This window comes from Manis javanica, chromosome 8, assembly GCF_040802235.1.
Source record: "Manis javanica isolate MJ-LG chromosome 8, MJ_LKY, whole genome shotgun sequence".
NCBI classification, from domain to species: Eukaryota; Metazoa; Chordata; class Mammalia; order Pholidota; family Manidae; genus Manis; species Manis javanica.
The window spans coordinates 5,159,544-5,173,720 of NC_133163.1; the positions used below are offsets into that span (position 1 = coordinate 5,159,544).

General features: G+C 52.6%; 1 protein-coding gene across 1 annotated transcript in view; it reads left to right on the plus strand.

The window, feature by feature from the left end:
- Nucleotides 1–13,808, plus strand: part of WARS1 (tryptophanyl-tRNA synthetase 1) — a 31,041-nt gene extending 17,233 nt beyond the window's left edge. The window contains exons 6-12 of the mRNA XM_017641018.3: nt 657–776; nt 1,313–1,495; nt 4,454–4,554; nt 6,581–6,693; nt 6,871–7,044; nt 11,956–12,096; nt 13,201–13,808. Coding sequence (XP_017496507.3) covers nt 657–776; nt 1,313–1,495; nt 4,454–4,554; nt 6,581–6,693; nt 6,871–7,044; nt 11,956–12,096; nt 13,201–13,362 — 994 coding nt within the window. The 3' untranslated portion in view covers nt 13,363–13,808. The remainder of the gene's footprint in view (nt 1–656; nt 777–1,312; nt 1,496–4,453; nt 4,555–6,580; nt 6,694–6,870; nt 7,045–11,955; nt 12,097–13,200) is intronic.
- Nucleotides 13,809–14,177: the final 369 nt, after the last annotated feature.

Genomic DNA, 14,177 nt, shown 5'->3' on the forward strand with positions numbered 1-14,177 from the left:
GGGCCTAGGAAGATGTAGTGTGGAAGCAGCCGGCCAGGTGATTCTGACACACACCCAGGAGGAGCACCCTCGGCGGGCGTGGTCTGTGGATCCCCGTCCTGGAGGGGGGCAGATGATTCCAGAGGGACTCCCAGGTGGAGAGACCTGGTCCCAGTTTGGCTGAGGGAGCCCAGATTAGATCTCCAGCTGGGGCCCTCACTTCCCGGCATCCAGGGGACCCTGCTCACCCTCCTCCCCACGTCAGAGCTGTATAGGACCCTGCAGCTTCCCTGAATCGAGCGTCTCAGGGCCGATTGATTCCCAACAGGGATTGTGTGGTGTTGGCCTGGTGTCACTCCCAGGAACGTATGTAAAGCTCATGGCATATCAGCATTGATATTTGGAAGAATTTCAAAACAATTCCAGGGCTGCCCAACCATATCCGTCTTTTATTCCACACCACCATGCCTTTCGCATGTCTTACACTTTTAAAGCAATTGCAGAAGAAACCGTTTCAGTAGATGTTCCTTGTCATTTTTATAACATAAGCACCAAGGGATAACAAACTCTCATTTTATCTAAGTTGTTTTGGCTCTTTATCATTTCCAAATGAGCATTAGCGCCTTGATTTTTAGCTCAGAAAATCACACTGTCTCTTTTCCTCCTTTTTCCTTTAGAGATATGAATCAAGTTCTTGATGCCTATGAAAACAAGAAGCCATTTTATCTGTATACGGGCAGGGGCCCCTCTTCCGAGGCAATGCATGTAGGTCACCTCATCCCATTTATTTTTACAAAGTAAGTATCACATCATTTGACTTTTCTCGCTTTTGTTAGTGAATTAGAATGTTAGCTGTAAACCAGGTAGTTCATGTTTGCTGAACGCCCAGGGTGTTAGGGAATCGGCACCTTTATGGCTTCTGTTCACGTGTTCCTTATGTCCCATTAGAGGAACACTGCGTGACAAGGCGCCGCTCAGGAGTCCGCCAGACCTGTGGCTTCTTGCTTTGTCCATGTGACCCCAGGAGAGTCACTCCCGTGAGCTTAGTCCCCACATCTGAGAAGGGATGACAATACCTACCTCACAAAATGGTCGTGAGGCTTCAGAGCTGAGGATGCAGAGCAGCTGGCACACAGCAGAGACACAGGCCCCGCCAGGTTCATAGGAGGTGGTAGCCCGTACCGTCACCCCCAGTCAGAGCCCCAGCATGGTGAGGCCATGTGATTCTGTAGACAAGGAAGTTTTGACATACATCATTAGTGGGAACTTTCCAGAGCAAAAGGCATTTTCCTGCAGGGAAGTGAGATGTCCGCCTTACCCCCGTGTCTTGCAGGTGGCTGCAGGATGTGTTTAATGTCCCCTTGGTCATCCAGATGACGGACGACGAGAAGTACCTGTGGAAGGACTTGACTCTGGAGCAGGCCTACGGCTACGCCGTGGAGAATGCCAAGGACATCATCGCCTGTGGGTTTGACATCAACAAGACCTTCATCTTCTCGGACCTCGACTACATGGGGTAAGGCGCGGACGCTCGCTGCCTTCTCAGTGGGGAGTTGCAGGCTTTTGAGTCATCACATAGCTGACTCCGAACACCTGAAATGGTCTTCAGGTCTGGTAAATGTTCCCCTCCTTCATTAAATACTGGGGTTCACTGGTTTTACTTGCCAGTTATGCTTGTCGTCCTCAGCTGGTGCCTGAGAAGCCCTTCTGCGTTGTGGTTCTGCAGGGCAGTAGGCCTTGTCGAGCGAGGGCGCCTCCCTCAGCATACCTGCTTCCTCGCAGAGAACAGACGCCCTGGCTCACCCAGTCCCCTCTAAGTCAGTTTCTTCAATTGACCACTTAATAGGCCAAAATCCTTCTTACTGAAAATCCTGGAATTGAAACTCCGGAGGTCTTAAACTTTATCCCAAATGGCTGTCTAGAAGTGTGTTATACAACTAGGACTCATCAGCTGTCCCAAGAAGAATGCTGTTTAGCTCAACAAGTCTTTATTGAGCACCTAGACAAGGAGCTCCCCTCAAGGCACTGGAATCCCCTGGGAGTTGAGTTGATTTGGTGAGTTGAGACTGCACCTTGCTGTCTGCCATGCAGCTGCTGTTACCTGAGGATTCCTTAACCAGGCCAGGGCCCGGGCGGTAAAAACAAAAAGGGACCATGGGAGCAGTAGTAGGGCAAAGCAGCTTGCTTACTGCCGTTTCCCCATTGGGCCCTTGTATAAGTACTGAAATCTAAGTGTAGCTTTATATCCATTGAGAGAAATAGATGCCTTAATATGAAATCTGGCCTACTAGCTAGTATATGAATCAATTTTCTAATTTTCCTATTAGGTTTTTTTATATCACTTCTCTTCTGGGCATTGAGGCACTGTGGTGTCCTTGAAAGAACATGATCTTTGAAGGAAGAAAACAGACCTGGGTTTGAGTCCTAGCACCTCTGTTCAGTGGTCATGAGTCCCAGCAAGTCTGGCCCATGGGATAGGATTAGATGAGACCTGGGATGTCATCACTACAGCCTCTCTGGCGCTTTATTGATCTCCCCCATTCCTTCAAAAGGCCTGTTCCGTGCTCGGAGACATGCTGCAGGTGCTGCTGCTTCTCCAGGGCCAGGCAGTGCTGGCCTTGCCCGTCCCTGGCATCCTCTCAGGCAGCCGCTATCCGCACACCAAAGCCTTGCGGCCTCTGGCCCCCAGCAGCCCTGGAAAATGCAGGTCTCGCCCCTGTCAGCCTTTCCCAGCGCCCCGTTGTCACCAGGATAAAGTTGCTGTCTCCCACTTGGACACAAGCCCCTAGTGACCTAACCTGCATTCGTCACCTTCATCCAGGCCCCTCTCAGCTCAGCAGGTTACATCACCTTTTCCCGGGGGCTGCCCCTCCTGCAGCCAGATTTAGATGTCGTCCGCTTGCATGCTGCCCCCAGGCTCCCCCTCAGCCCATCTGCTGCCATGTGAGGGGCAGCCCTTTGCCACGAGGTCAGGAACACAGCCACAGAGAACTTTCTGTGGCAGGTACCCTCCTAGGCCCTGAGGACACTGAGCAAACCACAGCGCCCCTCGCAGAGCTTAGGTGTCGCTGGGGCAGAAGCAAACGCCTCTTAAGACAACAGCCGTGAAGATGACTGAGCAGTGGCTATGTGATGGGGGTGCTTTTGCACAGTCCACATGAAAAGGCCACCACAGGAACCACCCTGTTTTCTACACACTCAGGGGGAACAGGAGCGGTGCCTGCTGCCATGACGCATCTTCCCAGCCTCCACTTGGGAGGAGGTCCTTTTGTTTACAGACATGGAGTAAAGACAGAAACCCAGAAGATAGGCAGACCAAGGGGTCTTCACTGTCTCTCCGTATAAAGGCATTTTATGTTGAACCTAACATTAGGAGGGACATTTGAAAAATCAAGTCGTGTTTTCAGGTGCCCTTCGCTGTAAGAGTTTGTTGTGAGCACTTGCGCTGCACTTGGGGCACCCACCCTGCCTGCCCGAGGCACTCGGCAGCCCTGCAGCCTGGGCCAGGCGTCTTAGCTCTCAGAGTCCCTGAGATGCAGGCTTTGGGTCCCACTCCCACACTCACTAGGTCTGTGACATGACCCTCGACTTCTCAGAGCCTCAGTCTTGACCTATGAAGTAGAAGCGAAGCTCCCACTTGGAAGGGCAGGAGGGCAGAGTTACTGTGCACCTGGCACTTAGCACAGCTCCTGCCACGTGCTGCAAGCACTTAGTGAGCACTAGCTTCCTTTTTCCCTTTTTATCCTTACGGTGCTTTACACATGGTAGGGCCTGGAGAATAAAGCTGCTGAATACTAGTCAGAGATGCAGTCTAAGAAGCCACTCTGAGTGCTGCCCCCCCCATGTTTGCTTCCTTCTCAGCCTAGCTCCCTCTGACAGAATGGCTGCCACACATCCAGGCCTCGTATCCACACCCATCACCATCCAGAAGAGAGAGTTCGGTTGCTTGAACCAATTGCTGTGGCGCAGCCCTTTTGCTAGGTTTGGGGTCTTCTTTCCCAAACAGCATGGCTGCCCTACAGTGGGGGAGCAGTGGTGGCCAGGCATGGGCCCTGGCTTCACTGAGATATACCCTCCTTGGTGGACCCTTGGTTTGTACCCAGACGTTCCATCTGGTGACAAGTTGCAGATAGACTCCCACGGCACAGAACACAGTCTCTCAATAGGAAAGCTCCCTCGGGGCTCACACACAGCCACTCACCCTGCAGAGTGGAAGCACGTGGCATTAGCCACTGGGTCCGAACCTGGCGGTGTCCTTGCCTGCTCTGCCCAGGTTGCGTTGGTTCCGCTCTGCCGCACCCCTGGACCGCTCTGCTGCTGCGGGCGTCTCTGCCTGCACGGAGTTCTGAGCACCTTCCTCCCCGGTCTGCGTCCTCGCCCAGGTCCGGCTCCTGCGGGTTCTACCATCAGCTGCATTGCCTTCAGCAGAAGGCCACCCTCCGGACCTGGGGTCTGAGTCTGAGTGTCTTTGCAGGATGAGCCCAGGCTTCTACAAGAACGTGGTCAAGATCCAGAAGCACGTGACCTTCAACCAAGTGAAAGGCATTTTTGGCTTCAGCGACAGTGACTGCATTGGTAAGGGGCCTGCTGCTGCCGGGGCCCCCTTCCACCCCATCAGAAAGGAGCAGGGCACTGAGGCTCGGTCCAGATATGTGGCGTCTGCCCCAGGACGGAGTTCTCCCTGACGGTCCGTCTCCTTTGATAGTGAATGCATGGTGGGCTTTCTCAGGAACACAAGTTCAGCTGCCTTTGGCCGCATTTCTGGGCTGTACTTCAGGGTACCATGTGTCCCTTTCCCCAGCATCCCTTTTAAGTTTTAGAAGAAAGACAGTAAAGGGTACGGATGACCTTGGCACTCCTGAGCCTGCTCAGCATGGGTCTCCTTTCCTGGAGCCTGGGAGGCACAGGACGACTGCTCTCAGGGTGGGGACCTGCCACCTCTGTCTCCTGAACCTCAATTTCCCCACCTGTAAAAGGCGGGGCTTGCCCTGAGGCCCATCAGTCCTTCCCCACCCGCCCTTGCTCTTCTCCATGGCTCAGCCCCCAGTTGGTAGGCCCATTGCCTGCTGCCCTGTGGATGCATCTGTGTCCTTTCCCTGTGGTCCAGGCCTCTTTCAGCTGCATTGGCCCTCTCTCCTTTTAGAGCATCAGCTCCTCAAGCTAAGAATCCATTCTTGAGACTAGTAGGTGGGGCTCCAGACCCCACCCCCTGCCACTTAAGGTTTGGTATGGGCTCCAGGCCTTGCAGCTGCCCTCCCAGGTCCACTCCTGCCTGGCTGTGCCTGCAGTGCCCTGTGGGTGGAGTCTGCCGGGCTGGGAGGGGACATGTTCCAGGGGCCTGTCACTAGGGGCCTGCAAGGAAAGTACAGGGCAAAATGCCACAGAGAGCCCTCATTCCTCATCAGGAGGCTTTTCACAAAAACCCTTTTCTTTGGCATTTTGGTCCAATTCATTCCTGAGAGTAGAAGCAAAACCCTGTGGTTTGAAAGGGATTTTGTCCTTAGAATCCCAGCATCTAGTGGGAAGATGTCTCCATGAAGTCTGTACTGAGTAAGGGGACGTAGACAGAGACAGTAGCACATGCTTTGCTGCCACAAGGCCCATGTTTGCTTCCTGGCTCAGCCAACTAGGCGCTGTGTGCTGGCTTTGACAGGCCGTGTAAACACCTGAGCCCCTGTGGACATACCCACATTTCTAAAACGGGTGTGATGGCGGCCCTTCTCGTAGAGTCATGAAGTCTAGCTGAGCCCAGGGAAGGCCCTGAGCGCAGCCTGGCCCGCACATGCAGGGAACAGGCATGTTGCCTGTGCCTTACTGGGGTGCTGGTGGTGATGACAGCCATCTGTTTGGTCCCCCAGACACAGCCAGGAACACAGAAATAGACTGTCTCTTCCTGAAATGAGGAGAAAAGAGCTGCTAGGAGAGAGCATCACCCAGGCAGGACTTTACGGGGATAAGAGAAGCAGTGTCCCAGACTGCACCCTACCATGCCCTGTGCTTCTAGGACCCCGGCCAGAGGTGTGTGTTAGCCACGTGCTGGGCACGCGTGCCCAAGTACCCTAGGTGCACAATGGGGTGGCCTGGGAAGACACCACTCATCAAGGGCTGTAGAAAGGACCATGCCCTTGCCCTTCAACCCAAAAATGCCCTTTGACCCCAAAATTCCACTTCTTCGGGTCTCGGGAAACAGCAATAGCAGTATTAATATCCAAAACACTGGGAACACTTTTATGCACCAAGACATCATAAGTCTTAATAAAAATGAACAACTAAATGCCCAGTGGGTGGAGAATGGCTAAATAGTACATGATATGTTCACAGGTTAGAAGATTTAACAACAATGTGAGTAAATGTCATGAAGTGAAAAAGGTACAGAGCATCTGGAGTGTAAGTGAGCTCGAAAGTACCGAGTCACAGAGAGAGCGAATGAAGAGTCGCCCGGGCTGCATGGATTCTCCACTGGGCTGCATTTTTCAGATTTTCTTAAATGACCACTGATTTGTGATGGGGAGTGAGCCTGCTTCTGTCCATCCCTCTCACCGGGTTGATCTCCAGAGCAGGGAATGGTCTGGGCATGGCACCGTTTTGTCCTCACTTTCAGGGAAGATCAGTTTTCCTGCCATCCAGGCTGCTCCCTCCTTCAGCACCTCGTTCCCTCAGATCTTCCAAGACCGGACGGACGTCCAGTGCCTCATCCCATGCGCCATTGACCAGGTCAGGAGGTGGCCAGCTTTGGTCAGGAGGTCCTCCCTGCACTCCTCAGTGGGAAGGAGGTTTTGAAAGGTGTTGGGTGGGGAGGAGGCTGGGAGATTCCTGTCCAGGACCCTTAGGCATTGCTAAACACCGGCTGGTTTCTTCCGGCCATCCTCAGAAGGCCCTCCTCTCCCCTAGGACCCTTATTTCCGAATGACGAGGGATGTGGCCCCCCGGATCGGCTACCCTAAACCAGCCCTGCTGCACTCGACCTTCTTCCCTGCCCTGCAAGGGGCCCAGACCAAAATGAGTGCCAGTGATCCCAACTCCTCCATCTTCCTCACAGACACGGCCAAGCAGATCAAGAACAAGGTGAGCACTGCCCAGGGCAGAGGGGAGCCTGTGAGCAGAACCACGCCCGAGAGGGGCACACGCACATGCACACGCACACATGCCGTCGCCCTGTCTTTCCGGCATCCGCTGCCGCAGGGATCCGCCCTGCTGTTGTTAGGGGGTTGTTGTGTGTTTCCTCGGTCCTTGTCCCCACCGCAACAAAGAATTGAAGGGCAGAGACACAGTAGTGAAGCCGAGTAAAAGTTTTATTTAAAGTTACTTAAAGAGAGAAAAAGTACAGGCGCCCTCAGGGAGGAGAGGCGCCCTGAGAGGTTGAAGAGAGAGAGTTTAAGGTCACACACTTAGAAAGTGCAGGCACCTCAGAGAGCGGTGCACTGGAAGGTTGGGGAGAAGTCAGTGTTACACCCTGTAACGCTAGGAAGAGGAAATCCAGGGGCAAAATACCTAGCTGACACCAAAATCTGTCAAAGGGAGAAGTAAAGTTTAAAACCCGTTTATTGCTTAGGAAACATCTGTCGATACAGTGATGCACTAAAGCCGGGCGAGAGATTCTGGATATATCGCGGTTTTACCCTCACACACTTAACCAAGTATGGGTGACCCCAGAGACAGATGTGCCCTGAAAGGTTGAGGGTTCCCCATTTTAAGGATTTTTCAGGACTGTGACAAAGAGCTGGGGGTGCAGACTTGTTAAGTGATCCCCAACTATTTAAAATTAACACAAATTTACTGCACTGATTTCTCCCTGAGAGACCAGCTTCTTGGTCTGGGGCATATGGAACAAGGCCACCTGCAGAGCCCCCAGGGTGGGCTGAGGGTATTGTCTGTTTGCTAAAAAGTAAGTTAAGAATCTTACTTCTTAACTTCCTGGATTTCAAAATGCAATCTTATCTTGAAGACGGAATCCTTCCTGCCTTTTGCGGCCGTCTTTAAGGCTGGGTCTGCTTGCTAAAGTTGTTGCCCAGGTTGCAAATTACTTGGTTAGGGCTGAAGGAGAAAAAACAGCATATAGGTGAAGGGTAAAAAATAAGCCGGGCCTGCATGATTAACACACTAAAGACATGGGTTATGCTGAAATACGTCCTTTATCTGGGAAATATTCAAACATTGCTCCTGGCCTTTTGAGCTTTAACTGATTAACGCATTAACTCTGAGTCTTTTCTGGGTTTTAACTGGTTAACTCTTTAGTCCCTTGTAGTGGACTGTACTGGCCTTCATTCTTTCTCCACCCAGCTCATATCTATTTTCCTGCTTAACATTCCCTGCTCACTCCAGGCAGCCTGTCCCTGTCCCCAGAGAGCACGTGAATTTATGTCCTTTCACTTAGGCAAAACTTTGAATTTTTTTTCTTTTTTTTCTCTGCTTTTCTCACAACACTGCTCTGGAACTAAAATCATGGCAATTTTCTTCAAAGTTACAGCTAAACAACAGAAAAAGATGTAGTGCATTCCTGAGCACCAGCTGTATTCCAGAAGCTGGACCGGTGCCTCATGTTTTCTGGTTTCATTTCCCACGGAGACAGAGGTTTATTCCTTTAAAGAAGAGAAGGATGAGGCCCAGGTTTCCAGCACTGGCCACCAGGAGAGGGCTCCCCTGGCCCCCAAGGGGCTGAGAGGCCTCGTTGGGAGAGAAGTGAGGACTCCTTCAACAGCCCCGGGGTGCTGGGCCTGCCTGGCCTGTGACAGCGCTCAGTAACTATTTGTCAAGTCACCAGAGAAACCAGAAGCAGGAATTGGTTTGAGCTTCCTTATTTTTCAGGGCCCCATTCTGCAGCTCAGTACTGAACTGCCAGTGTATGTAAACCCCTCATTGTTCCACAGAGCTGTTGGCATTTTATTTGGAAGCAAGTGTGTGTGTGTGCGTGGGCTTGTCCGATTACAGCGGGAGGTACCAAGACTGAGACGTGTAACGCAGCCCTCTGAGTCACTGCCGTGCCCATGACCCTTTGAAGTTCTGGTTGACCATGGGAAAACCCTTAATATCAAAACTTCTTGCAGGAAATGGCCACCGCAGACTCTCCCACCCTCTGTTGAAAGCTAGTGCAAGCTGGCTGCTGCTTTCTCTTTCACTTTGGGCAGAAACCCCCAGAGCATGAAGTGTGGGCGCAGGGGCTGAGATCCTGTTCCCTCCAACGAGGAAGTCATTTGTTTTGTTCCCCAGTACTTTAAAGAAGTTCTTTGTAGCTCTGGGGCATTTTTGATTCACTTGGACCAGTCAGAGCAAAGCCTCTGAGGGCTGGTTGGCTGTGAGCCAGAGGTCGGGAACCACACCGAGTGCAAAGGCCCCGAGGCCGTGAGCAGCTGGTGGGGCAGGACGGGCAGGCCAGGCCCTCATTCTCATTCCCCAGGCCCTCCTTCAACTCCAGAACCACGCCAACCAAGAGAGAGGCTGTCTGCCCGGCGCCTCGCACAGTAGCATCAGTAGCAGTGCCAGGTCCACCTGCCAGGTGCTCACCCATGTCATCATCTCACTGATTGCTGACCACCGGGGAGGCTGTGTCCACCTTATAAGCAAGGAAATCAAGGCTCAGCCTGTCAGGCAGCTTCCCTACATTCCACCCAGCTGGGAAGCAGTGGGGCCAGGTCCCTAGCCCAGGTCCCTGCTGCGTAGGCTTCCTATGGCCCAGGATCAGGGGTCCTGACCTTACCACTGTTGGCCAGTGTGGCTCTGGGGAGACACGTGTTCCCAGCCTGGGGCAAATAAACCTGTGACACCGGAACCAGTTGCGGGAAAAGCTAAAGTGGGAGAAACCCGTTTATTGCTCATGGGAAGCGGGGCTCCTTTGACCCCTCTCCTGCAGCTACTAGGCAGCCCCGCGTCTCCGTCCAGGCCCAGGAGCGCGCTCACCTCTCCCACTTGTGAACACCTATTGATACTGAGATGAACTAAGGCCAGACAAGAGATCCTGGAAATACTGCAGTTTTACCCACAGCAAGTGACTTTGGCTGTCTAGGTGTCATGTGTGAAGTGCGAGCAGCCTTAAGGGCTTCGTAGACTTGAAGCGAGGCTTATATGAGATCACATATAAAAAGGGTTTGTAAACTGTAGAGTGCAGCCCGAATTTGAGATTTTAAGAAAGTGAATAGTTGGGCAGCTCCATCATAGTGTTGACCAAAACTGGCCTCCCCCGGGTGTCACAAGGCCCTGTCAGAGCCCTCCGAATCGGTCAGACCCTTCCACAGGCAGCCCTTGCAATGTAGGAATCTTCTAGGACAAATATCTGTAACAATCTGCCAGTCTAGCCGCTTGCTGATGGTTTCTGGTCACAAGACCGCTTTAGTGCCCCACTCCCAGAGCTGGCCTCTGGCTCCTGGGTCAGACGTTTGGTGGCCCATCCCTGCCCTGGGGGCTCCTGCAAGCCACCCGACCCTCCCATGGGATTGTAGCAGCCGGAGCTCACTGGCTTGGAGCTTGATGGTTGAATCAAGTCCCCTGCCTCTCAGCCCAGGCATCCCCACTGGGCAGAGTGTCCTGTCACAGCAGATCACGTTGGCCCCAGGGCTTCTGTCATTCTGGGTCCTGGCAGCAGCATTCTGGGCCCCCCCACGGCTGCTGTCCACCCTCATCCAAACCAATTTTCCTATTGGTTTCCTGTAAGTCAGGCCCCAGCATCACTGAGGCCCAGCCAGGTTCTACCCTGAGCCAACTTAAGCCACTCTCAGAAGCCTGGGGTCCCAGGAGGAGTGGCTCTGCCACTCACTGCCACCTGCTCCGTCAGACAGTGCCTGCCCAGGGGCACACAGGCCTCGGGAGGGCCAGCACTGGGGGATTTCCTCTTCTTCCTGCTCATTTTATATTTTCCATAGTTTTTGCAGTGTACATAGATTCATTTTATTTTATATAACTTGCTCTTTTTTGTTAGGAAAGGGAAGATGAACTGACTTATCTTAATTTTTCCGCCCGGCCCGCCCACCAGCAGCCACCTCTCCCGGCACCCCTTGGGCAGGGCCGCCCCCTGTGCATCTGGGGCAGCGTCCTCTCTCCCTGCACAGCACTCATGGTACCCACCAGGAGAGGGTTTCTCCGACCTCACTCGTGCCTGGCACCCTCTGCCCCTGACATTCATCCACTGCCTTCTAGGAGATCCCAAAGTGTCCTGTTCGTAATCTGCTCTGAAGTCCTTCTGGGGAGATTCAGTGAACGTCTTAACCTAGAAATTATTGACTCTGCCCATCCTTTCCCCGTGAAAAGAAAGTGGTTGATGTGTGACAACAGTAGGTTTCTCAAGTATGTGTTGAAAGAACGTTGAAGGAACTTTATCTTTTTTAGCTCTTCTCTCACCTCATTCCTCTAAGATCATCTTCAGTGATTCCTGAAAGCCTTTCTGTGAATTTCTCAGTCTCTCTGACTTGGGCTGCAGGGCTGCAGTTTTAGGCGGGGCCCTGCTCACGTGCCCTGTCCCTCCGCACATTTTGTGTTGATGCCAGTCTCCGGCCTTACTCTTGCACTTCCCATCCTCTTTGCAGCCGTGGAGACGGCAGCAGCCAGGCGGGGCCAGGTGCTGCCAGGTGCGGCCGCCCTCCTGCCCTGCTAGCAGCGCACCTGCCCCGGTCCTCCCTTACTCTGTGTGTTCGGCCTCCTCCTTCATGAAGCTGCTCCCCTGCTAGTGCCGTAGGACATTCCCCCAGACTTGAGCACAGCGAGTTCTCTGGCTTTCCCAGCTCCAGCCCGTGTGTCTGAGGAGTGGGGGTGTCAAAGCTGATCCCCCCACCTCTGCAGTAGTGAGCCCCGCTGCGGCTCTTACCCAAGCGTGGTGGGAAGGGGCAGTGTGTGGGGCTCCTCCCACCGTCCGTGAGCTCCAGCCTTCCTATGGTCAGGACCAGACCGGGCAGAAAGCCGTCAGTGGCCTGACCACGCGGCTCCCAGCCAGTGTCCACACGCAGGGTGGCCAGGAGCAACTAGCATTTCTGTGTCCTCTTGCCGGTGCAGGTCAACAAGCATGCGTTTTCCGGGGGCAGAGACACCGTCGAGGAGCACAGGCAGTTTGGGGGCAACTGTGACGTGGATGTGTCCTTCATGTACCTGACCTTCTTCCTCGAGGATGATGACAAGCTGGAGCAGATCAAGAAGGTAAGACGGGAGGCCCCAGGTCCCAGCCACTCCCAAGGGGCTCTCACAGGACCTGGAAGGTTCTGGCAGTCTTATCTAAGGTGGTCAGAGCTTCCCTGGTGCCTGAGCCTTAGGAGCAGGTGGTCAATTGAGATGAGATTAAAATTGAGTAGGTCAATCGTGTTTTTAACTGTGTACCAAGAAACCTCACAAGCAGATAGTTCACAAAAGAGAAGATAAAAACGGCTCTTTAGTAGCCTCACAAAAAGGTTCAACCTTACCAGTCATCAGAGAAAAAGAAGTTAAACAAGACATCGTGGAAGTTAGAACAGTTCCCCTTCTGAGTTAGCAGGGCTGCCTTCTGCTGTGTGTGCAGTGACCGAAAACCAGGTGCTTCGAGGCACACCCAGGACAGTGGAGGGATCCGAGCCTGACCTCTAACGCAGTTAGGTACAAAGAGCCCAAAGAATATTCATAGCTTTCACCTCAGGTTTTCCAGTTCTTGGAATCTTTTCCAAGGAAGTAATCCTGAATAAGAAAGAGCCCTCCATACAAAGATGTTGGAAATGATAGTAGCCAGAAGTTCAGAACAGATGGCCCCACAAAGGAAATGTTAGTAACTCAGAACTGTTACAGGAGGGGTTCTTATGCAGGCATGAGGTCCCACTGACAGGATGATGTGCCCATGGCAGCAGGGAAAGGTACCACATTGGAAATGCAGAGAGATTTAAATTAATTGCACCAGGAAAGAAATCTAAAACATGCCAGAAAGTTCACAGAGGCCCTCAACCTCTGCAGGTGACTTTATTCTTTGGGTACCTTATTAAGTTTGCTGAATGAATTCCTACGACTTTCACAATCAGAAAGTAAAAAAAGATTCAACAAGGATTTTAGAGAAGCTAGTATGGCTGAAGGCAGCAATCATTTATTCAGTGTGCTTGGAGTTCTGCAACCCAGTAAGGAGGGTGGGCTGGGGTCCACCTCCCCTGTTCCCTTCACTGCCATAGGGTGGTGGTAGCCATTGTTGGAGCTGGGTTCTAGCCACTTTAAGAAAAGCGTGGTTTAAGGTTAGCACGCCTCGGGGCGGGGCGCTGCGATGGCCCAGTGTGCGTCTCCTTCCGGCAGGATTACACCAATGGAGTCATGCTCACCGGCGAGCTCAAGAAGACTCTCATAGAGGTCCTGCAGCCCTTGATCGCAGAGCACCAGGCCCGGCGAAAGGAGGTCACAGACAAGATAGTGAAGGAGTTCATGACTCCCCGGGCGCTGTCCTATGACTTTAAGTAATGCTCTTTGTTTCTGCGCACACAAGACATGTAATTCTGCCATAATCCCAGCCCTGTCAATCACCGCCCTTCAACTCTGTCACATGGTAATTACCAGCCTGATATCTGTCAGCTCTGGGCATGTATCAGTACTGTTTTTTCCTGCAATGTCATCCTTTCTGTCCCTTGTGGCCAAAAACCTGTGGGGAGGTTGGGTGCTGGGTGACATCACCTGGTTGGATAGGCAAGTCCGCCAGAGTCTCCCAGCAGCCCACGTTTGGTGGCTTGGGCTAGCTGTCCACAGCCAACCTGTCCTCATCCCCAGAACGCCTTCATTTGAAAGCAGCCTCCGGTTCCAAACACATTCCTAAAACCTGCTGTAAAACCTGTGTAAAAGCTTACATAGTCTGTGTGTGCACATCTGGAATCAAAATGTCATCAGAAAACTAAAAAGTGCTTTGAAAAGCTGATGTGGGAAGTTTAATGGGCACAAGACATGTTGCAGCCTATGCCCAAAAAATAGGGGAATCACTTGCTAAAGCTTTGCTGTATGTTTGAGAAGCAATCTCCCAGGGTGCAGGTAAAATTCCAGACCACAGGTGATATCCCAGGGCAGCAGAGCCGCAGCCCCACCGCCGGGAGAGTGTTTCCCCCTACTGAACATGAGCACCACACCTCGTGTTTGGACCTGGGGAGCAGTGCCTTGGGTCAGAGGTCAGGTGACCAAGGCCACTGCTGGTAAGAGCCACAGACTTTCCCACCCCCACAATTTTCTAAAAACTACTGGGTTCTCAAGGGGATCCCAGAAGATCTGGATTAGGATGGACTGGTGCAGTA